This window comes from Argopecten irradians, chromosome 2, assembly GCF_041381155.1.
Source record: "Argopecten irradians isolate NY chromosome 2, Ai_NY, whole genome shotgun sequence".
Classification (NCBI taxonomy): domain Eukaryota; kingdom Metazoa; phylum Mollusca; class Bivalvia; order Pectinida; family Pectinidae; genus Argopecten; species Argopecten irradians.
Genome location: NC_091135.1, coordinates 53,066,581 through 53,092,501, shown reverse-complemented (window position 1 = coordinate 53,092,501; position 25,921 = coordinate 53,066,581). Strand labels below are relative to the sequence as shown.

Sequence of the window (25,921 nt, the reverse complement as noted above, 5' to 3'; positions counted from 1 at the left end):
TACAGGCCCTCTGGGCCTCTTGTTTTTGTTTCAGTAAGTAAAAGTGACATGTGTTATCCTCTGTGTTAGAGACTGGCCATCAGACTCCAGATGTTGACAAGAATTTTATTACTAGATTATATGCCCCTAGTTTAAAACTTTTAAACAAATCAGACATATCCAGAGATAACAAGAGATCCAAGAGGGATCTTGGCGCCCACCAAAGTATGATCTATATCTGACAAAGGAAAGATGGATCTTTTCTCTACTTTTTAAACTTTTTCAAACATACTACATATAAAATTTGAGACAGATCGCTTCAGTACCTTTTGAGAAATAGCGGTAACAAACTTCAACTATCAAAATCCAAGATGACTCCTTGGTGGCCATCTTGTTGATCAATCGGTCCCAAATCACAATATGCTCAACTAGGGCCCTAGGGGAACCTACATGTGAAATTTGAGAAAGATCCATTCAATACTTTGAGAAATAGCGATAACAAACTTTGAATATAAAAATCCAAGATGGCTGTCTGGCAGCAATTTTGTTGACCGATCGGTCTCAAATCACAATATGCACAACTAGGGCCCTAGGGGAACCTACATATGAATTTTGAGACAGATCCCTTCAGTACTTTCTGAGAAATAGCGATAACAAACTTTGAATAACAAAATCCAAGACGGCTGCCTGGCGTCCATCTTGTAAACCGATCGGTCCCAAAATGCAATATGCACAACTAGGTCCCTAGGGGAACCTACATATGAAATTTGAGACAGATCCGTTCAGTACTATCTGAGAAATAGCCATAACATCCCTTCAGTACTATCTGAGAAATAGCCATAACAAACTATAACTCTTGCTAACCGATTGGTCCAAAAATGCAATATGCACAACAAGGGCCCTAGGGGAACCTACATATTAAATTTGAGAAAGATCCCTTCAGCACTTTTTGAGAAATGGGGATATCAAACCTTAACTATCAAAATCCAAGATGGCCGCCTGGCGGCCATCTTGTTTTTCCGATCAGCCGCAAAATCTGTATGGCACAACTAGGGACCAAGGGTACCCTCCATGTGAAGTTTGAACAAAATCCCTTCAGTATTTCTCAAGAAATATCGATAACAAACTTCAACTGCCAAAATCAAAGATGGCTGTCTGGCGGCCATCTTGTTTTTCCGATCAGCCTCAAAATCTGTATGGCACAACTAGGGACGAAGGGTAACCTCCATGTGAAGTTTGAACAAAATCCCTTCAGTAGTTCTCAAGAAATATCGATAACAAACTTCAACTGCCAAAATCAAAGATGGCTGCCTGGCGGCCATCTTGTTTTTCCGATCAGCCTCAAAATCTGTATGGCACAAATATGGACCAAGGGGACCCTCCATGTGAAGTTTGAACAAAATCCCTGCGGCAGTTTTTAAGAAATAGTGATAACAAGCATTGTTTACGGACGGACGATGGACCACGGACGCAAGGAGATTTGAATAGCCCACCATCTGATGATGGTGGGCTAAAAAGTACAAAAAGTGAAAACCTTAAAATAGCAAAAGGCACTACTAGACCATAAGACCAATGTGTCTATGAGGTTTCGTGGAAATATCTCTTCTGGTTTTAGAGTTATGCTCTGGAAACGAACCTGGTACAAAAATATGATATTTTCAGCAATGTTTCCATGGTTACGGAAAAAATGCAAAAAATGAAAACCTAAAAATAGCAAAAGGCACTACTAGACCATAAGACCAATGTGTGTATGAAGTTTCGTGGAAATATCTCTACTGGTGTTAGAGTTATGCTCCGGAAACCATTCGTACGGACAGACGGACGGACGGAACCCATTTGTATATCCCCCTCCAACTTCGTTGGGCGGGGGATAATAATATTCTACTAGAGACTGGTGACCAGTTCACCTTCTAGACGGTGGTAACCAGTTTACATTAATTCATAAATGACAAAACTTAAATTGTTTTGAGACCTATAAGCATTTATTTTTTATAATACAAAAGTCAAATTTTCTTCAGTATGAAACATCAACCATCAATTTAAGTCCCTAATGGTAGTTTTAACCCCACCCCATGTAGAGTTCATTGTCTATATACACTGGGTATTACTATATTTACAATTCCTTTACCCATACATGTCCTAATAATATAATACAAATCACATGTATTAATAATTCCAAAATAACTACTGTATTTTTGTGCGTATAGTGTACACTTTTTTTCCATAAAATATCAAGTGAAAAGTTGGGGTGCGCACTATACGCAAGTACAGGCCCTGAGTCATGATGACCGACCGGCAGGTCCAAGCTAAAGTGTGTAGTAGCCTAACATTTTGTACATGTTGAGAGATATGATTAAATACTTGGATCCTTAAGTCAATATTCAATGCATATATTGAATATGAAATGAAAAGCTCACTTGAAATTTATATCTTTAATTTCTTGAAAGTCCATTTTGGGGCACGTGTGTTCATGACCGGACATATGTTACGATCGTGAATCTTCAGTAAGGTATATCTCCAAATCTAAATGGCTTAATAAATGTAGCCTGGAGCTTGAAACGATGTATAAGTATGTATGTAATTGTATCTAGTACTGGAAAAATTCATCAATTCTGTGAAAACATCTATTGACATTTGTGCAACATATTAAGTCAATTAAACAATTAATTTTCAGGATTTAAAAATCCACAACATGCATAATATGATTGAATAAGTTATTTCTGTCTAAACAAAGTTCATGCTACTTTCTACTCCACTGATGATTATTACTGATTTTACACCAAAGACACTTGTTACCATCACTGTGGAGATGTCCACCCACAATTACTACTGTGTTTATTTTATTTTAAGACAAGCAGCTTCATTCCGTCACTGGCAGGGATGAATCCATACCATTGTTACTAGCCGAGGCGAATGCATTCCATTGTTATTAGCTGAGGCGAATCCATTCCATTGTTACTAGCTGAGGTGAATCCATTCCATTTTTACTGGCAGAGACGAATGAGTTTATTGGTGACGATCAAGTAGTCCTCTTCTTGAAGTTCCTTCAAGGCGTCATCATAGGCTTCCCTCGAGATGGGCTGGAATAAAACGGGGACAATCGTAAAGCTGACAAGTATTCTATATAGTATGCATGATTTGCCCCTCTTAAACATTTACAACAATGATACCAGCATTCTGAATACACAGTTCATTAAAAAGAATTTGTATTTATAAACGTCATTCTATCAACTTTTAACTGTAGCCTATAAAGCAGCAAGTTAAATGGGGTAAAAAGCACCGAGACCAATTCCCTATCTGATGGAATATTCAGAATGATACTGGTTTACTGTGTGTATGTGTGTGCGTGTTATTTGATGCTGTGACATTGTGTGAATGATCTTAATTTTCTGATAATAATGTTGCATTTCATGTTTAGTGGACCATATAGCTAATTACAATTAAAACCTGCTACACTAACATCAGAAATTATGTAGAAATTTCTATATAAAATTTTTACTTACAAAGTCAGATTTCTCTTTGAAATCTTCAAAAAGTTTCTGGTGTTTGAGGGTTGGGACCTTGCCCTTCTCTTGAATCAGTTTCTTGAGTGCCTGTGTGATCTCAGCCTTCCTCTTTCGGGCAGCACCACTAATACCCGTGGTCAGGATCGTAATGTCAATCTTTCCTGTTGATGGATCTATAGCTGCTTGCTTCATAGCCTCCTTGTACAATCTGTTAGGAACAATTTGGTGATTTGTTGTAGAAAGATATATATTATAAAACTTTATTATTCAAAATACTATCATTAACTGAGGAGCAGTTTTAAATTCATTTTCCCAAAGTGAACCTAGGCAACCAGCATTTTATTCCTATAAAGATTTTAATCTAAGCTAGCATGCATGGTTAATAGAAGTTGAACTGATGTTGTAGATGGTTCTAATTATTTCAATTACTGATATTCAGAAAGATGTAAAAAAATCAATGAGGTCAAGTGGTGCCATGGCAACACTTGCCCTTTAAAGTCTTTATTTAAATCACGAATGAGTTGTTTACCTTTTGGCCTCTTCCACATCACAAGTCTCCACAACAGACGAGAACCTCATCTTGGCATGGGCCTCTGCCAATCTGATCAGTGATTCCAGCTGACGAGGATATGCGGAGATCTGGCCACGTCCACTACCCACTTTCCTCATGTCTACGTAGGCCTGTATCAATGTTTGACCGGACTCCTCACCAATCTTTGGCTGGATATAGTTTTTAGCATAGGTCAGGTAGTCCTTCAGAATACTCATGTCCTGTAACCAAGTCCTACATTGAAACCAAGCTAAAGCCAAACAAAAAATAGTTTTGTTTCCGGTAACATCCTTTAGAAATGACGGGTCAGTAAGTAGGATTTTTTTTTTTTTTTTTTAATATTTTTTTCATAAGTTTCTTGCAGTAAAAAACTGAAATAGACTTTATTCAACCTTATATAAACCATAGATTTGATTGCCAGGGGATTACTGGTGTCTTAACTTACAGAATTTGTACCAAAATTCATGATTTTGTGCTAAACCAAACATAATTTAGGTTGTTATTTGTTTGCTTGAGGACAAAGCTGATCAAAAGTTTTTGAGAAGGCACTGATTTTATAAGGTCGGTCGGGTTACCAGAAACACAAATATTTTTTGTATGGCCTAAATATTCTATCACTTTAATGTCAACTCATGATTAAAACAAACCAATATGTGAACAGTAGTTTGAATCACTTTCTTCATAATATCCTCACGAGATACAAAAGTGCTAGTCATATTTTTTTAAATATTTTTTTTGAAGCATACTAAGATTTCCAAGTATGATAATTACAGCTGGCCAGGTGAGAGAAACACCTATCACTATCCTTACCAAGTGTTCCTCTTCCTCCTCCTTCTCTGAGCGGAAGTACAGAGATACCAAGTGACTGGCAAGCCGACGATCAAATACCTCATCCTGAGGGTCCAGGATTAAAAAGATCAGGTCAAATCTGCAAGTTAAGATATCTAAGTTAAGATTTCTCTACATTTAGTGATAACCATAAAAATTACTACATTTAGTGATAAAAATGAAAATTATTTCAGTTCCGACAGCTCTAAACCATCATTTTAAGGACTGTTGTAGAAAATAAGTACGGAAGAATTTGCTCTTTTGATAGCAGTTCAGAATTTTACCATACGCAAATGCTAGATTTTTAACACAATATTTGAATTCTTCATTTGTAAACAAATCAAATAGTATCACACTTCTCTAACACTGAATACAAATTTGTTAAAAAGTTAATCAAATAAATCTTTACTCTGTGAACCAGTCAACTGCGAATGCTTAAGAGTTTTTAACTTCCTTACCATCAATCGTTTGACATGTAATATAGCGAGAAATTCTCTACCATGTATAGAAACACTATCACTCTATATTTAGATCTACAAAGCTCACTGTAACACCATGATTGGTTAATACCAGCTAAGCTAAATTGTTCATTGCAATCTTGTGACAAGTTGAGGCCGAAACACGGGTCCTTTTGGAAATTTTTGAATATGGCAGTCTTGAATCATGTAGATGAATGATAGTGTTCCTACTGTCATCGTTTAATGGGTTCCCCTCCTTATAAACACGACCATTGACGTTTCTGTCGACGTTTCTGTCCATGATCTCGAATCAAAATAGTTGTCTGTTTACTTTCGGTTTCACGCCGTCCTGTCAGCATGCTGGTATTAACCAATCAGTCTGCGATTCAGCGAGCCTTCAGAAAATGAGAACTAAATCTAAAAACAGCCACATTGTCAATAGAGTGTTTCCATACACAGTAAGGAAGTTCACAACTCTAAGCATTCGCAGTTGATTGGTTTGCGCAGTAACAGGACAACAAGTTACTGAATAGTGTATGATAGATGACAAAGGGCATATATTGAAGTAAAGTAAGCCGGACTACCTTGACAACAGTGTGTGTGGTAGCTGGATGTTCTCAGTGATTGTCCTATTCTTGTTCCATTGCGATTCGACAGGGTTAGCAGCTGCCAGGATAGATGTCCTGGCGTTGAGGGAACAGATGATTCCAGCCTTGGCAATAGACAGTGTCTGTTGTTCCTGTATACATCAAATAGTTAACCTTTACATCTTAACATATACAGATATACATAACTTACTCTATGTTCCTGTGAAACTGCTGTTGATAGATATTTACCCTGGTTCACTCTGCCGCCTTTCATTGAAATTATTTATTCTCTCAAGTTAACATTGTCTATAGAGGGAACCTATATGTAATACAAGATCAGAAGGATAGTATCAACTAGGGAAACAGACTAGTTTCTTTTTCCTTGGATCGTTACCATAATGCTCACAATAATTTACTTTTTTTCAGAGAAAGGGACAGTAGCAAATTAAGGTGTGCAGAAATGTAGGACCATGGATAAAAGTGTTTTTTACTGACATCAACCATGCATAGAAGTGATATTTCTGAGAATGCAACCATGGATAGAACCAAAACATTCTTGGGTCAGGTAGATTTTTTTTACTGGAAAAGCTCTTAATTAAATTGATTTTCCTCTCACAAATACCCTATTCAAGTTCATGGTTTAGAGTATTCTTTAGCACATAACAATTTGCAAAAATATGCAATCTTGTATAAGATAATTTGTTTATGTTTGTGACCCCTCTGAAACCACAGCTCATGATTTATAACTATAATATGGCACCTTATGTCTGATGTTTTACTGTCAAGCTTATTAAAGTAAACCTCATCTACATAGTACACTATGTAACTCCATCCTAAGCCCGAGATAATACTAACCATGACTTCATGTAGAATTGATCTGGTGCTGTCATTCATCTTATCAAACTCGTCAATGCAACATACACCGTTGTCACTAAGTACCAGGGCTCCACTGTAAAACACAGCATTCAATTTTATCCATCGGTGAGTTTAAAACATTATTTTACTCATACTCAAAATATTTCCAAAAACCATAAGACTAGAGTTAGATCAGTTATGGGCTAAATGAGTGTTCAAAAATACTTTCAAATCAAGACTTAACATGACCCACCAGTGATGTATGTTTTAAGCTTATGAAACATCCCTGACCAGATATTTAGTGTAATACACATACGTTTGTAGTACCAGCTGTCTTGTCTCTGGGTCCTTGGTGACGTACGCCGTAAGACCGACAGCACTGGAGCCTTTCCCAGATGTGTACTGCCCCCTAGGGACCAGATGGTGAACGTACTGTAGCAGCTGCGACTTACTGGTTCCTGGGTCTCCACAAAGTAAAATGTTCATCTCTGACCTGAAACACAACCTCTCCCGTACAGAAAACAAGTGGCTACAAAATAACTATTTATATTGCAACAATTCTTTTGCCTTTGTAAATACATACAATCATTGTTTTTGTTCTACCTCAAATCATCAAAGCTCAAATCACTTTATTTTATATTTCCAACCAAGCTTTTTTGCTCTACCTCAAATTATTAAAGTTCAAATCACATTATTTTATATTTTCAAACAAACTAGTTCAAAAGGAAGGTCAGAGGAATAATTGAAGCCCAATTAATTACTATGAAATAAACTCTTCTAGTCAATGTAAAATTGAGCAGAAATGGCGGAGTGCAACTGTTACCTGAATTTGCCTCGGCCTGTGTTTGAGAAATCCTTCCTACATCCCCCAAATAGTTGCAGCAGGATTCCTTTCTTTACATCTTCATTTTCATAAATGCTTGGGGCTGTAGTTGAAAAAAAACATGTTATAACTTGTGATGTACAATTTTGAAAGTCACAATAAACAGTGAAATAGTTGTTTCTTCTTCATATTTCTATGTCGGGTTTTTTTTTTTGGATATAACTTTTTTTGTCAAATCAAATTATCTTGTTCTTGAATATAGAACTTATAATTAATCTTCCACCAATTTTACAAATCAAAATGAAATAGATGGAGACTACCTTGATTTGTTTTCAAATCTTCTGTGTTAGTTATTCTAGAAAAAGTATTAACACACATTGTACATACCAATAGCATGTGCTAATCTTTCATATATGTCCGACTTCTTTGACAATTCTTTGAGGAAATCAATTCTTTCTTGGCTCAGTACAGCTTCTTTCCTTCAAAGATGTTACAACAAATAATAAATTAATAGAGCGAAACATTCTTGAACTTTCTTACAATTAAAAAGTAAACATTTAGGTTTAGTACATTGGAATTTTACCCAACAATACTTTCATATTGATATTATGCAAGAATACTGATGTTCAATCTCAAGAATACTAATGTTCAATCTCAATATGTGAGTACTTTGAGATTTGATCTATAGATACAATTTCATATTGATATTGATGCAAAAATGCAGATGTTTAATCTTAAAAAATTTAAGTTTTAAGCAGTGTGTAACAAGATTTAAATGCTTGTGATGGATTCACAAAATTAAAACTGGTATTTAACAGGCTATCATGTTGCTGCACTGATTTACTTTTCAGTAATAATACAACTCAGATTTACCAGTAAACAGTTTCCAAGTATCTGTTTACAAAATTTTAAATCAGGCATTTCTGAACCCTGTATTTAACACTTACTGGTCATCATCATCAACAGTACACTCTCGCAGTCTGGAGCTATCCAGCTTGCGGAAGTGTACAGTGTCAATGTGGGTCTTGTAAACAGATTTGACATTGCGGAGACGAGGATTAACACGGAGAGGTGTGGCCCGATAGATTCCGGTTATGGTCACTCGGTCACCTGGCTGGACCTTGTCCACCAAATCATTGTGAGCATATAGAGATACAGTGTGAGGAGTCTGGCCAGGGGGCATGTCATCTGAAATATCGTTGTAAGGACTGATGCAATATTTAAACACTTATTTAATTATAAACATTGATATCAATACTTTCTTTGACTGCAGATTGCGGTGGCTCCTTAATCAACACTGGCAGGAATACAAATACTTCCAATAGATTCTTGATAGGATTAAATATCAAGAATACTCCTGTTTATGCCTCTTAATAGTAGATCAACACCTTAATGCAGAGGCCATGTTTCAAACTTATTCCCTGGTGAAGATTGAGTTTAATAATTTTTTAATTCTGTATTGTAGTCCGTTATAAACTAACACCTATTTTAAATAATTCCAATGACTTCAATTTTTAGCAAAAGATGTTTTTCCTTGAAACTACGATGCTGTATTAATGCCTTACCAGGCGATTCCTGCAGTTTGATGAGCTGTTTGTCTGTGAACTGTGAGCGGTTATGAACCATGGCGAAGGAGTGATTAGTGTTACAGTTGGTACACAAAGTGGGTTCGGAGATACGTCCGCGGTCAATCTCCACAGACGCTGTGTTAGCACACACATAGCATTTGAAGAACGCCTCGCGCATCTCTGGGATCAGTGAGGAAGTTCGGATCACCATACCACTGATGGTGATCAACTGGTCAATGTCTACAGAAACCGAAATAATAAGCCATAACATAAAATAAACAATTTTAGAGATCTTATTATACTAGGTAAAAATGTATCAGAACTTGTTTGATCATATTCAATGGAAAGAAAATCCACTTATTTCTCACTTCTTAAATTCACATGTACACTACTACCAACTAGATAATATTTAATCTCTGATGAACCTATGAACCTTATGATATGTCAGAGACAAAGCTTTACCTTCTGGGTTCAGAGAACGCATGTTCTTGGTCTTCTCGGCATTGTAAGGTCGAATCTGAATCTGATGCTCCAGAACAGTATCTGGGTATCGATCAAAGAACATTTCGTTAATGGCCATATCAAATGTGGGGATGACTTCCTGTGGGTAGGAGATCAGCTGACGATACAGATCTGGGTCAAACTCCTTCAGGTGACCACAGTTGATCCCGAGGAATGGTTCACCAATTACATTCACCTGATTTCAATAATAATACAATTGTAGTTACTGTCTTGTTCCATATAGTTATCTGCTCTTGTTTTTTACATGATGATAAAGTTTGGTGCCTTCCTTAGAGCACAAAGACTTAAATTCTAAACTTTATCAAATTTAATTCAAAAATTTGTTATCTTTTACATATTCATTGAATTCTTTTGCAATTTAATAATGTTTCCACGTCTCAAACAGTAGGAATTTATTTTTTCAAATAACATTTTACAAATGGTGCTCTCCTTCAATCAATTTTAAGAACTTTTAGATTTAACGAACTCACTTCTTCCAACCGTTGTAGGTAGTATGGTTCATTGATATCCATGCCAGTAAATTCCTCATCTTCCGATACATTGCGGTCAATGAAGCGTGTAATGAAGCGTCTGAACTTCTCTTTACAGTGACTGACCACTACATCGGTACCCCAGATTACAAGCTGCGGCCCAGCGTTAGGGTCACTGGTGATCTCACTAGTGATCCGGGTCGGCTCCTGAACAAAAAAATATCAAATTAGTTAATACAGAACATAAAATAATTATAAAAGTAGTAATTTTCTGGGTAAAATTTCAAAAGTCTTGAAAGTGAACAATTAGAAGAAAGCATGGAAGAAAGAATGTAGCAGAATTTCACATTCATGGGCTTTTACAGGAAAATCAAGGACATAAAGATTAGTTTTAAAGAATGCAAATAAATAAATTTCACTTGTGCTATTATTCCCTTATATGATGCTGTTCATACCCCTTGTATTCAATACATACACTAGGATCTGATCCTCCAATGGTCACTTGTCTCAACTTTCGGTCACTGCGAACATCTGGCCGACTTCGGATGGGCGTATTGAGAACACCCGGTGTCCTGGGCCCTCCCCTGGAGCTAGGTGTTCCATAATTTAGTGGAGAACTGAGGTCAATTTCACTTGTAGGAGCTGTAATAGGAGGCAATACTAATGTCCAGTTTACACGACACTTCAAACTTGCCAAGATTATTTTTTATAATGGTCCGTGATCAGAAATATATTCCATTATTGTTTTAAATTTAATAAAGCTTCACAATAAAGTCATATCGCTATAGAGATATAATAACAATCAATACTCTGTTGATGTCAATCATGACATAACTAACGCTTATTAAAGAATTTCATAGTGATACATTGGAAATCTGAACACTTAGTAAATATAGCAAAAACACTCTGATAAGTGCCCCATTTTCAGCCACAAATGTACAACTGTACAACTAAATAAATTTCAGGACATACCTCCAGCCCGGGACTGTGGTGGACTTGAGAACAATGAGGACTCCTGTTGGGCCCCAGACGGAGGTGACGAAGGCAGTGGGGCCAGATCAGCCCCTGGGGAGCTGTCAAGTCTCCTGTCTTTTTTTGGTGGAGATGAGGCGTCATCTTTAGATGAAGCCCTCTGCTTCCTGGCACTTCCTCTCGTAGAAGCTGCTAAAATCATAGACCATATCTCTCAACATTACATCATAATTTGGAAGGAAAACAGTATCTTTGTTGCCTTTTGGAATGTTTGCTAATCTTCCAAGAATATGAATTAATGTTTCATTAATCATTTTTCATGCGTAACATGGAATTTGTCCAAATATACTTCAAAATCATGCTCAAGTTGCTTGAAGACCCATATTTATTTGAATAAATTAATGATTTACAAGAAAATCTATTGAGTTACTTACGCGTTGAAGCTCCGGATCTTGTGCTGCGTCTTGATGCTATAAAATTATACATTAATTAAATATCAAATCAGATGCAAAACTTTTATGAATTTTATCACTCGGACAACATAATTACTGTTTTCAAAACTGAGTTTGGGACTTATGATAGAATTCCTCACTCAACCCCATTTTCTTTAGAAATGTGTTTAGCAGAACACATGCACCTAGTGCCCAACATTGAAGTCACCTTTTCTCCTTCAAAAATTACTAAAAATATGAGTGATATCTACAAAGCGCATAGACTTAAATCTGCAATGCTTTTAATCGCTAAAAGTAAACTAAGTGTAGAGGGATTGGACTGGGTATTCATATCAGTTTTAAAATAAGAAAATGTTTGATTTCTGACAAATATTTTGAGGACTTAGATCTCATCATCAATAGAAGAGTTTGCATACATAAAACAACTGAAGATGATTTAGAATAGAAATCACTGGACGACTTGCCTGCTGCCCCTAATACTTACGTGTAACGGGATCATCTGGAGGTGGACTACTCGTCTCTTCCCTTCCCCTTTTACTCTTCCTTCTTGGGGTCACAGGGGAAGACATGATTATCTGTTAACAATATAGAACCATTCAAGATTTTTTTTTTTTTCACAATGATCAGGAAAATAAAAAGTTATGTATAGCCTAATCTCATTGGCTAAGCTAAAACCAACCGACCAATCAGATTAGGCTATACATAACTTTCAAGATAGTGGCAAAATGGCAGTCAACCTGACCCGGATAACTATTAACGCTGAAAAATGACATAAGGACCACGAGAGGGGGATTTGGACGAACCGTCAAACAAGTAAATACATTTGTTTTCACCTGTTGTTTGTGTATGTCAAAGCCTGTTATTGTAGGCTGCCGTGTTTTCAGTGTAGCGAATAGACATTTTCGTTTGCAAAAATGTTCTCGATCGTGTCTGACTAACGGAAATTCATCAATTTTTCGTCAAAGTTTCGAGGCTGTTTGTGAAAAAATTAGTTAAGTTCAGTAGGATTTCTTGTTATCATCGTGAAGTGTAACATCTTAACTTTCAATTAAGACCAAAGCTGTTGAAATATCTGCTCTGGATATTTTTTTACAACACTTTGAACTAAATTATCCAATTTTGCGTCACGGAGGAGTTCCTTACCTTTCTCTACATGTTAGTCTACTTCGCTGATACTTCGCCGATGGCGGCCTCGTTGAAAGTGTACACACTTGTAGAGAGGCATTGATGGTATTATAGATCTTGGTGGAGATAGGGGTTTTTCCCCCTCCTACACCGACTTTTGAGTTCCGGATACGCACGCACAGATATTATAGAGTTATTTACAAAAATTTAAAAGTATCACTATTAACAAAAAAATAAAATTTCTATAAATTCCAGTCATAGGGACTGAAAATATGTATCATTTTAAAATATTGGTGTCAAATGAATTGAGGGTACCCTATGTGTATATGTACTAGTTAATAGATTTAGTTTCATAAAATTATGATCTATCTATAGGGTAGATTGATACAATGATATATAATGGGGAACACTGATACAAGTGGCGGGGCAATCCCCAAACAACTTGTACTACTTAATGGTAAATGAGTATATAAACCTGAGTAGACTGGCGATTAGAATTGGTCTATAGGCTGCATATGTGTTTAATAGAGTCTCTTTTGCAGTTTCCTTAGACCAAATCTATTTTAAAGTTACACTACCGTCCTCACTAAGGATGTTCGCTTAGGACAAACTTGTTGTTGGTCTTCCAATATTTGTTTAGCTGAGTCTTAAAGCTGTTGATTGACTTGGCGTTGACTACCTCGTTTGGTAATGCATTCCAGTGGTTGACGACTCTATTGGAGAAGGCATTTTTTGTTGTATTCAGCCTGACCTGTCTCTTGAACAGTTTGTGGGTATTTCCTCGGGTTGACTGGTATGGTCGACTACTAAACATTGTGTCTGAGACTATTTTATCATGCTTATTAAAGGGACAATTCATTCTACAAGAACATTAAAATTTGTATATATATCGGAAACCCCCCAGTTCTAATGGAAATTAGATCAGTCGGTTTTACTGTGATATGTCATAAAATCCCATGGTGGTGAAATGCGTGTGAAATGTTCAAACTCATTCGCTGTCCGCCATTACACATTGTGGTCGGATATCTTGTATGCCGAACCCAGTCCCTTGCCCGTAGAGTAATGCTACTTTTTTCTAGAACAGCTCAAATCGCTCTGACAGATGTGTGTTTACCTTATTAGGTAAATTGTCTTGCCAAAAAAATTATTATATCACCTCCACAGCGGTTATGTAGTTCATTTGTTTAACGTGCGTGACTTTGGCTCGGATATTTTTACAGCGTACACATTGTACCTGCTTAATCGTATTGATCAACGATTTGTAATTACAACGGTATCAATTAAAATACTTAACAATGACGTGGAATTTGTCAATATCTTATGTTACATGTTTCATAAGAAATGTAGAACAATACATTTATGCCATATTTTGCTTCTTGGTTATGTAAAAGAATTAGCGTGAGTGAATTGTCCCTTTAATAATCTTGTATAGTTGAATCAAATCACAACGTTTTCGTCTATACTCCAGTGTAGGGAGACCCAATGTTCTAAGTCTGTCTTCGTAGGACAAGTCTTTGATATTTTTAATCCTCTTTGTAGCTCTCCGTTGGACATTTTCGATTTTGATGATATCTTTTTGTAGGAATGGTGACCAGATGGTAGTGGCATATTCTAAGTGCGGTCGTACCAGGGATTTGTAAAGAGTTCTGAATATATGTTGGTCCATGTATGTAAATGACTTAAAAATTACTCCCATGATACGATTTCCTTTTTGTGCTGCTATGTTAGCTTGTTCCGAGAAGTTCAGCTTCTCATCTATGATCACACCTAGATCCTTTTCTGTTGAGACTTTCTGGATAGTTATGTTTGAGGATTCGTTCCGGATGTTGTATTGGGATGTTTTCTCGTTGTTACCAATCTCCATATGTTTACATTTGGTAAGATTGAGAGTCATCAGCCAGTTCTCTGCCCACTTTACCATTTTATCTATGCTATTTTGTAGTTCTTGTCTGCTACCCGGAGTAGATATTTGTTTGTAAAGTTTGGTGTCGTCAGCAAAAATAGTCTATAGTGGGTCTTTGACTTATCAGCGTTCTAAATACCTATGGTTGAATGAGTTTTACCTGGTTTCTATTTTTAGCACCATAGTAAGCAATGGAGGTGGTTTATTTTGTGACTTTTACCAAAATTGAGACAATGAAGTTTGTCCCATTTTGATTAATAATGTACTATGTTATGTTATTAATGGTGCCATGTCAAAATTATTACGCCCTTTTTTGATAAATTTTTTTTAAAACTTCATGCATTTTTCTTACAAAATATTCCTCATTTGGGTAACTTATTGATTACTCAAACAGGTAACTGTTACTCAAATGGGTAACTGTTACCCATATGCAGGGTTGTGCCCAACCTGTTGATTGGGACCGAAATGGTCCATGGATTTAAGCTATGAAAATATCCAAAGAAACATCGAAAAAATTAAAATCATCTTCATGAATTATTTTAATAAGACTAATTAAAACTTTTAAACAACATACAATAATTAAAAAGGCCATTTATGCAGACTTATTGCGGATGATTGAGAGACCACATTTTCAACTGGCAGGTTGGTCGATCAAGAAAATTAATTGCCTATAGATTTGTCCCAAAATGATCATAAATCTAGATCTATCATGAGTTTAAAGTTATAAGTCAATTATCTATAAAATATCAGTATCGAGATTTCATTACCTATTCAGCTGCTGAAGTTTTCTATTTCGATCTTCGCCTGCAAAACAACGATGGCTCAACAATAACTTTGTCACGTGTTTCGTAAAACGCGGGAATATTGTCCGTTCGGAGTCTACTTTTTCTTTTCGGAACAACCGATTATTACGACTTTTTAAAAACCGTTTTTCATATTAATTTGATATTTTGTGGGACCACCAAAGAAAAATTAGGAAAAATTACACAATATTAGCATAAAATATTAAAATATAATTATCAATGTTAGTCATAATGTATATATTTATTTATCAAAATAAATTAAAACTTTACGACATCTATCTCGATTTTTGTTATATACACTAGACTGGTTCTCGCCTCAGTTACCTCCCTTGCGTACGCTTCACTGAAGAATTGAAGAACCGATCCGAGGATTACCGAAAGTTTATTGACAATGGCAGCCTCCATGTCTGGGGCAGTGGTTACGCCTCGGAAGAGTAATTGTTGCATATTTTGTGGTGTAAGATTTATAACTTTTGCAGAAGAAGGGAAAGTCGTTTTTAAAAAATTCGATACAAAGCTGAAAATTAATGAGGAAAGACGCAAGAATATCGAGGACGCTGTGGAACAGGTGATAGTGGTACAGGGGGAAAATGGTATTTGTAGGAAATGTTTTCGTGCTGTGCAAAAGATTTTGAAGCTTGAGAAGGACGTTTCTGATCTAAGAAATGAATTAATACAGTCAATGAGAACAACAATGAGCATGCCAACGAAACGCATGCTACGTAGCCCTAACGTGGCACTGCCTGTTTCAAAGTCGTTGAAGGCAGGGGAAATCGACGTGAAAGTACGGGTGGTGACGCCAGTCAAGATCGCTCCATTTCGTGAGCTTTCAAACAGCAGTAGACCTACCAATACCAGTGATGTTGGACCCAGTACACATTCCAGGGCACCCGGACGATCACTTGGGCCAGTTTTTAGCAGGGTAGGTCAAGGACGTATATGAGAACCATACTGCATTATGCAACGTAAAAACAAGAACATATTGAAATTTAAGATCGAGCTAGGTGTTTGTTTCTATCAAAATATAATACAGTTATCATTAATTTATTCACAATTTTTATGTGGAAAACTAGACTGCAACTTTGTTATTATAGTACTATAATTCAGATTCAATGTACTATACATGTACAGTGTGTGTATATATATATATTATAGTCTGATAGATATAAATCTATATACTGTAGAGTATTTAGTTCTGAATTGAATACAACATTACTCAATACAGCTTATATTTATAATGATTATAATACACCAATGTATACAATATATACATATGTATAGATATATTGTAGTCATACTAGTTTACTCCTGTTGCAAAGTTCATGTTGTTTTATTTCGAAATAGAATGATGATCAAACCAATAATCCAAGCAAACCTGTGGCCAGTATTGCACAACCGCCAACTATCCCTTTGCTTGGATCAACAGTGATGCCTTTGGGTAAGAATAAAGACATGTATATATAATACATGTATGCAAGATTTAACAAGTGTACATGTAGCCTATAAGTAATTATAATTATAATGAGCCACACAGCTAGATTCACTGTTACTGTACCATGTATATATGATATAAACACATATATATATGACACCAGTGGTGTATTATACATGTATATTTACATTTTCACTTCGCTCCGCCTCAATGTAACTAGTAAACTCCGATCACTTCATTTCCCAATGAAGATGCTTGGTCACGCGCTGACCTCTGACCGGCGTGAGAATACATTTTGACATTGTTTACATTTTGACCTACATTGTAGTTTTACGCCGCTTCAGTTTTGAACTTTCTGCGATGTGGCCTATCGTTGTACATTTAGAAACACAGACAGGAATGTTTGATAAAGTGATATTAGAAATTGTCAGTAATATAATATTATAGCCGCCTAGAGATATTTTACACGTATTTTGATGAAACACTGAATTAGGCTCAAGCCCAGGTAAAAAAAAATGCTGAGCATAGCCTGAACCGGGGATGCTTCAAAGCTCTCTATTTATTAGGCCTAAATATATGCACTGCTGACAAGTAAACAAAGCATGAAATTAAAACTAAAAGCATCTATTTGTTTAATGTTTAGAGGAATATCTTAATTCAAGCACACGTAAGAAAATTTTAACAATGTTATCTTCAAAAAGTGTAATTTGGGTTAGCGTCACGTTAGGACCGAACGCAGTGAGGTTCACCACTCATCGCATAGCCTAGTAGGCATAATCGAACGCAAATAGTTTAATGTGTACAATATATGTGAAACGGTGTCATACACGAAAGCTTAGAAACGATAGATTCCATGAAAATACGCTCAAACAGCAAACAGGCTAATTTCAGTGACATTAAGCCTAACGAAACGATTCTGTGAGTGTCAAAATCCACGGCATTGGAGGGTCGTTGGAAACCGCCAACATTTCAAATCGATGTTTCTCTACTTACTTTATACCGAATTTTAATCCCCAAACTCCAGTAGACAGAGAAGTTATCACATTTCAAGAATAACACAGAAGTCTTCCAGTGATCTGCGACTAAGTCCCACATTTTAACACGTTTTATTCAGCCCCGGAAGCATGGTTATTGGACTGCATCACATACCATAGACACAGGGGTTGGATTTCACAACAGATATAGTTAATACATATTTAAATGTCAGCTACAAATAATTATCAGACGGGAATACAGCATTCTGTTAATTCCATAACAATTATAATTGAGTTTTAAAAGGTTTGATTATGTTTAGATACCAACTATTCAGCATTTTCACCACAATCGTCATTTTCTTCGAAACCGGACCCCTGCTCAATCGAGCGACCGGATTACACATTGACTGCACTGCTAGTATTGCGCAGCAATTTTTGTATTTGAAGCTACATAATAATGTTTTATGATAAAATTTAAGCCATTAATTCTTGAATATAAAAACAATATTTCAAAATCGCCGTTTTTTATCGTAACAACGCACAAAGAATGAAGTTATTTTCGGAACTACATTTTGTGTTGCCTTGGTGACGAGAAGAACTGACTGGCGGCTGTTCCGTAGCTGTACATACATGTACGATAACTGGTACAATGTTGCAAAATTGTATAATAATCTTATACCTAACACATATAATTTGATTTTTTTCAACAGCGGAAATTTTAAATTGGTTAATGTAAATATAAGGATTGATTATCAATTTTGTTGCTTGCATTGACTGATGAAGAAAGTTAATCTCGTGCAAATGTTACATGAACTGCTTCGCAGTTCACTTCATTTGCACGAGATTAACTTTCTTCATCAGTCAATGCAAGCAACAAAATTGACAATCAATCCTTAAATGTAGATTTGTATATGGTGATACATATTACATATACATGTTAATATCAGTCACATATCTATTTTGATTTCACAATTTCAGCACAAACACAAGAATCAAATAATTAACATTTTCAATCTTAAATTTAGTTCCTGCGCAGATACCAACATTTAAGAAGCTGCCAGGGAAGCCCAAAGCAAAAAAAACATTAGAATTTGAATGTGCAAAAGAAAACAAACTTCCAGATTCTGATCCCTGTGGTACTGAACACAAAACAGAATTTATGGTATAAATCAGCATGTGTTCAATGGTTTTTATTTAAATTTCAGTTATATTCTTTCAATTGACAAATTCAATTTATGTCCCGATGGTCAAAGTGGAAATCAATTCCATTTTGGTCTTGCATTAATCTAATTTGTGTGAATAGAAATTAATAATATATTCTCATTGATAAAGTTGATTCAATTACAACTTCAGAATTATAGGAGGATAGACCTTTGACATAGCCCTATGTAATTTGGATTTGTCATGTCAAACAGTTGAAACAAACTTCTTACAAATTGTACATGTACACAGTTAAATTAAAAAAATCCTCATGGTCAAATTTAACCAATTATACATACATCATTTATACCAAACATACATACACATTTGACAGATTTTAATAAAGACATAATATTATAAAATAAAAATGTTGCAAAAAGAGACTATTACAATGGTATGAAACTGAAAGGACTGTGTACATTTACCGGTTTTATCCCGAGTAGCTTAGATAGATATCGTATTCTACTCAATACTACGCCATGAGCGCCTATGTCCCTAAAAGCACCCTTCATCCTTTTTTGATTGTAGTGTGTACAGTGTCACTTGTCTCAAAATTAAATGCAGACTGTAACTATGAAAACTGTTTTGGTTAACATTCTCTTTTTGATTTCTTTTGAAAATCAAATGGCTTGCAATGATTCGGGATATCAGTCCAAATTTGGTCCTGTAAACTATTAAGCACCCCTTCATTTTTTATATTTACAGTAAGTGGCCTGTGCGCTTATTGTGTTGAATACGGTACAGTTTTTTATAGACACATGTTAACTACTGTAGATGTTTTGTAGCACATATAGACTATCATGCAGCTGTTATGATTTACAGCAATAAAATATAATGAAAGGAAATAGAAAATCAATTTGTGATAATTATCATATTTCTGTTCTCGAACCATAAATGTGATAGAATTTGGATTTGTGTATTTGTTATTAGCCTAATATCTGTTAATTTTTCAGTTAACTATAAGCGATACATGGAATGAAAAATGATATCATGTATATAGCGTACACAAAGTACATGCACATGTATAAATATTAGGTCACTTTTGCTTCATGTACATAACCTATATGTGCTACACATTGTATATAATGTACAAGACATATGTTTCCAGACTGGTAAGAGGTTGTGTTATTGTTGTTATAGTTTAGTATCTCTCACTTTCACTGATTGAGATATGCGATAACTTGTATCAATGTAATATCCGCAGCAGAATTTCCTAAAACTACTGTATCTTATGACTCGAAAAACCCTGACTGTTCCTTAAACCAATTTTAAATATCCTGTAACATAATCAAATTGAACATGATGATACAGTATCTTAGGAAAGTGAGGGATGTTAATTAATTGTTTTAAATTGCTTGCTATAGCTTTAGTTTATTTTCAGGAATGCTGTTTCTCATTTTGAAATGATACATTTAATGTAAAGTGCACATCACATGGTAAGTTATACAACTTAAATTGAATGCAATTGAGTGATATTAATTTTACAGTAATGTTAACACATAATTTATATTGGCTACATATTCATATTTTATATATACCTAGTTACAGTTGCAGGAGCAGTTTGCATATAATGTCACATCCAATATTTCACTACAGGAAAAATCATCTGTCCCTCTTAGATATTGTATATATTTATAATTATAAGGCCATGAAATGAACCTCATGGATCTATCAAAATTAAATACTAATTATATTTCAATTGTAGAATCAATGTAATTTACATTTGATGTTCAGTTCATTATCTACCCTCACCCCTTGATGAAAACTTATGCTTTTCTTTCCTAGGTGACTATTTATTATCCTAGTGGTACCAAGAAAACCATGGTCACTGATGAAGCTCATCAGAAAATATGCAAAGCTTTAGTTCGTGGGTCAAATGTGGATGAAAATGTTGTTCAAAGTATATGTGAGACCAATCCAATGGCAGTGATGAAGGTTGCATGCAAACTAATAAGGGAGGAGTGTACACAACTATCCAAAAGAGGATCAGGGTCAGCGCTCCAAAAAAAGGACTTTGAGGACTTTTTTACTTTCCATTGGGAAATGCTTCATGAAGAACTACAGAGACGATGCCCGGCGCTCCTTTCAGCTGTGACTGCTATAGTTTGTGATACGTCACCAAATATTTCCACCAAGCCCTTTCACCACATCCTGTTGACAACAGCCATTGGTCTTCATGGTAGAAGTCAAGAAATGTCCTTGATACAGTTTATGTGTGGTTTCATCTTAACTCATGGTGGATGTACACAAAGGGTATAAATTACTTTTCCAACCATTTTCACAAAACTTTCTTCGAAAGATAAACAAAATCTTCTATTTAACTATACTAAAAGAAGTAATCCTTTGAAAAGTATTTTGAATATTTTTAAGTTTAGTTAATATTGATTGAAATAATTTGTTCACCCAAAGATTCTATCAATTTGAAGTATGGCTACACCACATTTTTCTTGTTTGTGATATTTATGGTGATTATAGAGAATTAAAAGGTATAGTACATTGTATTTTTTTTTTTGCAGAACATTGAGAAGCTTTCACAGATTGGCCTCAGTGTTCATCCCATGACTGTGCAAAGAAAATTGACAAACTGGAAACACAACCTGGATGCAGAAATAGTTGATATCCGAGAATCATGGGCTAATGGAGGATCGACCACTTATCAGCTTATCGGGGATAACTGGGACAAAAACATTCTACCTTCTTTCAGAACTTCTGACAGAAAAACATTGTCATTGCATCTTTTCAATGTATATGCAATTGTTGACAGGGTAACTTTTGACCCAGAGAATGTTGATCATCATGCTCAGAGACTTGATGTTGGTAGATTTATTCCATCAGTCGAGGAACAACAACAGCTCATGAAGGAACTCTGCTTCATTGTTTCTACATCGGTCATACAGAACCACCCGAAGATGCAGCAGCTGTTAGACAAAGTGTATCCAAAGCACCTTGAGCACCATTATTCAGAATATGCTGGTGTAAAAACTAAGCAGGTATAATATCATAACATTTTGTTTAGTGGGGCTTAGTGGATAGGGTGATAAACTTTTGTAAATAAATTAAGATCTAAAATAATGGTTGAAATTCTATCAATAACAAATTGTATGTTTCATGTAATGATATTGTTGTGCCACCAGTGAATTCTTTCACTGGTTATGTAACAATATTATTATAATACTTTCCCACCTAATGGAAATGTTAAGAAATTACACATGTATTAGCTGCGCATGCAAGTTTAGAGTATGTGAATCAACTAGTTTAAAATGCTAAATTGATTTATTGATTCATAACAATTGTTTCTTTACTATAGCCCACCTTATGCCAGACTCATGAATGGGTTGCTGAACTTGAGAAATCCACACTGTAATTCCAGAAATATTGTTTGGAACAGAGATGCTCTGTCGAACGTTTTGAATTAATATCTATACAACAGCTTGATAATTTAAAAAAAAAATGCAATTGCAGTTTCAGCTTGGCCTATTTGATACCAACGAAAATAAGACTCAGGAACTCATCAGGCTACTGAAGGAAATGTCACAGAAATATGTACCACACAGGGATGGAGAAATCGTTGAACCGGTTTTCTTTGGTGGTAAGAATTATAGCAGTCTTTATTTCCTATTCAGCATGGATTACAAAGTGGTATGGGTAGTGTGAATTACAAACTGTCTGGATGGTATTTAATTTTGATACATATGAATTTGTTTTACAATCTTATACAAGTTTGATGTCCATTTATTAAATAACTCAGAAATCTGAACCCAAAAACTTTATGTGTAAATTTGATATTTCCTTAATCAAAGTCTTTTTTCTAAAGGTGACCGATTGACGGATGAAAGAATACAATCCGCTCAACAGGCAATGGCAAATGCGGACACACCGTCAGAAAGATTGGAGGGATTTATATCAAAAATCGAAGACTTCCACCGTCTGATGAACTTCATGGAGGTATAACAATTAAATTGGAAAATATGAACTATAATTACATCGCATCTCTTTAATGCGACGATAAATGATGGGGCCATATTCCATGTATGTACACTGTACCATTAAAGGGCCACTACCTTTCCGAAACGGCTTTTAATTTTTGAAATAGGAATGTAAAACGAGATCAATAATTTTGTAGAGTCGCAGGATTAATTAACTATACGTTTACTAGCACACTTATCATCACCTTCAGAGCTGTTTAATTAGAATAAATAAAATGTTAATTTTCATAACGCGGGTCGTTTTATGTTTCCCGCCGTCGTCCTAAATGCCGCGCGGTAGTTGACTATCACTGCGCTAGACGGCAAAACAGCGAAATGAATCTCCACTGTTATCGTACATTAGACAGGAAATCTTGCATATGTTTGGTGTTGTAACCTCATCTTAAGCCATCGATATATATTTTCTTTTGTTATTAATGTTTTTAAGAAACCTATAAATTTTGCTCCGGAAAGGTAGTGGGCCTTTAAGCATATAAAAACGTTGGCTACTTGTGACGGCGGTATGTATGCTTAATGAATTAGCACTATATATAGCATACATGTCAATATTGCTTGGTAATTTAGTAGGCAACATTTCACAAACAATAAAAAAAATACAGCATATTTTCTGCAGTTATTGTTGATTCTAATATTGTTTAGATAAGAAATACTCATAAAACCATTATTTTTAAATAGGCAATCCACAAGATGACATACAGTACTAAGAGCAGTGGAGATATTGGTACGGCTTACTACTTCAGAAATGTTCTGAACATGCGTAACGTAAAGGGAAACATGTGCAATTCGTATAGAGCATACAAACTTTTGTATTACGCAATGCTGGATGCTTTGTGTTTGCTCTTCTTTCTCAACAAATTCAACAATACAACTGTTGATGACGAAGTTGCTGTACCACACAATTTTGAAAACATGACAGATGCTGAAAAAGTGATGTGGATTGACAATATAAGTGCTTCAGTATTGAAAGAATGGTTTTTCGACAAGGGAGATGACATATGTCAGGAACTACGAGAGATAGTTGGCAATCCTGATCATCCAGAGAATTACTGGATTGCAAACCAAAAGGAAGATGGACGCGTCAAGTGCCACTTCTGTGACAAAACATATGCTTATGTTGGATCGTTAAAGGCTCATGAACTTAAAGAACATGGTGTTAGTAGTGAAAAGCACAAGGCAAAACCAAAAAGGAAAGACAAAGATGAGCTGCACGAGTACATTCTTATGCTGTTTAAGCTTGTCATTCTTCACAAGAATCTTGACACCGGTGTGGACATGGGTGATGGTGAAAGGGTTGTACGTTCTGCAAAGTATGAACTTCCAATCTACAACCGTACAAACAAAGTAAAGTATTCCATCGGCTCCATACACCTTACTTCTCTAACAACAGAGACACTTCCCGAACACCAAAGAAAACGACTGACCGTGAATCGGTTTGTGAATGTCCAAGGTGGAAAAAACAACAACATTTCCTTAGATGAATATTTAGAAATGTTGAACAGAGACAGCAAAATTGCATGTTCAGGACACCAAACAAAAAACAGCATACTTCAGCATTCTAAGGAATACCCCCACCTGATAAATTTCTCACACTATTTTGAAGACATTACCCAAATATAAGAAAAGAAAAGGTTTTCATCATTTACCACCTTACAAAACTGATGTTCAAAAAATTCTAAAGGACTTTGCTGAGCAAGATGTATTGACAGAGAAACCTAACAGGCACCTACAGTGCAAGGATCTGGTTGCAGAAAGGAACCCTTTCAACAGTGCATTTCGGGGACTATCAACAATGATTCATCGACATCAACCAGTAGTTCCCTATCATCGTCTGAGAGATCCACATATCTGAAGGATCCATAGTTTTATGAAGCTATACACGACTGTGCTTATGACATGCACTGATATTTATAATACAGTGATCACTCAAGTGAATATGAACTTGTGATAAAGATTTTGTTTGAAATGATGTTATGCGAAATAAATCCCAGTCTATGATAAATACCTCAGACTCTCCACTGTTTTACAGGATAAAATTGCTGATTTTTTTAAAGGTTTCCTTTTCCGTCATATAGGAGGCAACTGTTATAGATATATAGACCTGCAGCATAATTCTTTTTTAAAAGTATTGTTAAAGACTTTTTTCATGTCTTTTGAAATATTGAAAAGAGCTAACTGCTAATATTATGCCAGGCATTAATAGTAAATGATCAAAAAACCTGCAATATATATGATCTTGGCTTCATTACCTTTCAAAAGTTTCATGATTTAGCAAAGAAAGTAATTATATATATACTTTCTAGTAACACTGACCATTGACAAATTATACCAAAAATTGAACTGTCATCATGATGATGATTCAAAAATGAATTTCTTTAGCAGTGATGACTTGGACAGTGACTTGGACAGTTTCATGATGTCACATGTACATTTTTATTAGAGCTTTCATAGTAAACAGTTTGCAACTGTCATAAAATTTAGTTTTCGAAATATAATGCACATCACTAAGTCTATTGTTTGTAATGTCAGCTTGTGCACATAGCCATCTTACAGCACATAGCCATCTTACAGCATACACTTCCTTCTGTGACCAAATGTATGTACGAGAAAATGTTAAGACACAAATTTCACAGGTTTTTGTCTTATTTTATTCCAAGAATAGCAACAAGAAGTGATAATCAAATAATTAAAGAATTTTTTTTTTCTTCAAAAATTAGACCAATAAACTTGAAATTAATATAGTGATATAAATACTATTTTGATAAGTAAAAGAACAGGCTGCTATGGACATTTTACAGATATGGTGTATAAGAAGCTTTTAAATTGTGTGTCTTTAAGATTTGCTATCAATGTTAGATATGAATATGATATATCACATATACACCCACATGGAAGTATGACCATGTAATAAAACTTAACAAAAACTGAACA

The 25,921-nt window shown here is 35.3% G+C and overlaps 4 protein-coding genes across 13 annotated transcripts in view; 2 read left to right on the top strand and 2 right to left on the bottom strand.

Moving 5' to 3' along the window:
* Positions 1-1,939: 1,939 nt before the first annotated feature.
* On the bottom strand, positions 1,940-15,501 carry LOC138315912 (DNA replication licensing factor mcm4-A-like). Of its 2 annotated transcripts, none has more exons than XM_069257281.1 (18): positions 15,366-15,501; positions 12,055-12,145; positions 11,553-11,588; positions 11,119-11,310; positions 10,622-10,788; positions 10,147-10,353; positions 9,617-9,851; positions 9,152-9,394; positions 8,534-8,774; positions 7,974-8,065; positions 7,587-7,689; positions 7,080-7,256; positions 6,764-6,857; positions 5,906-6,060; positions 4,846-4,963; positions 4,015-4,256; positions 3,483-3,693; positions 1,940-3,059 (listed from the first exon to the last, which is right to left on the bottom strand). In XM_069257281.1, exons 2-18 carry the CDS (start codon positions 12,137-12,139, stop codon positions 2,964-2,966), a joined length of 2,694 nt encoding a protein of 897 aa, XP_069113382.1. In that variant the 5' UTR covers positions 12,140-12,145; positions 15,366-15,501; the 3' UTR covers positions 1,940-2,963. The 2 variants fall into 2 exon arrangements, with proteins under 2 accessions (XP_069113382.1, XP_069113383.1); XM_069257282.1 differs by having other exon boundaries at positions 11,119-11,307.
* LOC138316715 (uncharacterized) lies at positions 14,089-14,616 on the bottom strand. The gene has a single exon (XM_069258373.1). The coding sequence runs from the start codon at positions 14,614-14,616 to the stop codon at positions 14,089-14,091; it is 528 nt and encodes a 175-aa protein (XP_069114474.1).
* A 244-nt stretch (positions 15,502-15,745) lies between the features above and the next one.
* LOC138315915 (uncharacterized) overlaps positions 15,746-25,921 on the top strand; it is a 24,629-nt gene continuing 14,453 nt past the window's right edge. For 8 of the 9 annotated variants that reach the window (XM_069257289.1, XM_069257287.1, XM_069257288.1 and 5 more), the window contains exons 1-2: positions 15,746-16,323; positions 16,746-16,839. In XM_069257289.1, coding sequence (XP_069113390.1) covers positions 15,793-16,323; positions 16,746-16,839 — 625 coding nt within the window. In that variant the 5' untranslated portion in view covers positions 15,746-15,792. Of the gene's footprint in view, positions 16,324-16,745; positions 16,840-20,388; positions 20,444-20,792; positions 20,932-25,921 lie in introns of those variants that run through there. The other variant, XM_069257291.1, reaches the window with a different exon arrangement.
* LOC138315913 (uncharacterized) lies at positions 20,462-25,919 on the top strand. Its single transcript, XM_069257283.1, is given in 6 exon segments — positions 20,462-21,260; positions 21,524-21,997; positions 22,470-22,596; positions 22,822-22,952; positions 23,669-24,607; positions 24,609-25,919. Coding segments are annotated over 6 exon segments (2,337 nt in total). The 5' UTR covers positions 20,462-20,828; the 3' UTR covers positions 24,843-25,919.

Coding starts and splice junctions, on each gene's coding strand:
- LOC138315912 (XM_069257281.1), bottom strand. CDS start 12,139: ATGTCTTCCCCTGTGACCCCAAGAAGGAAGAGTAAAAGGGGAAGGGAA. Junction 9,395..9,616: donor GCGTTCTCTGAACCCAGAAG/GTAAAGCTTTGT, acceptor CGGTTTCTGTAG/ACATTGACCAGTTGATCACC. Junction 8,775..9,151: donor CAAACTGCAGGAATCGCCTG/GTAAGGCATTAA, acceptor ACGATATTTCAG/ATGACATGCCCCCTGGCCAG.
- LOC138316715 (XM_069258373.1), bottom strand. CDS start 14,616: ATGGTAAAGTGGGCAGAGAACTGGCTGATGACTCTCAATCTTACCAAA.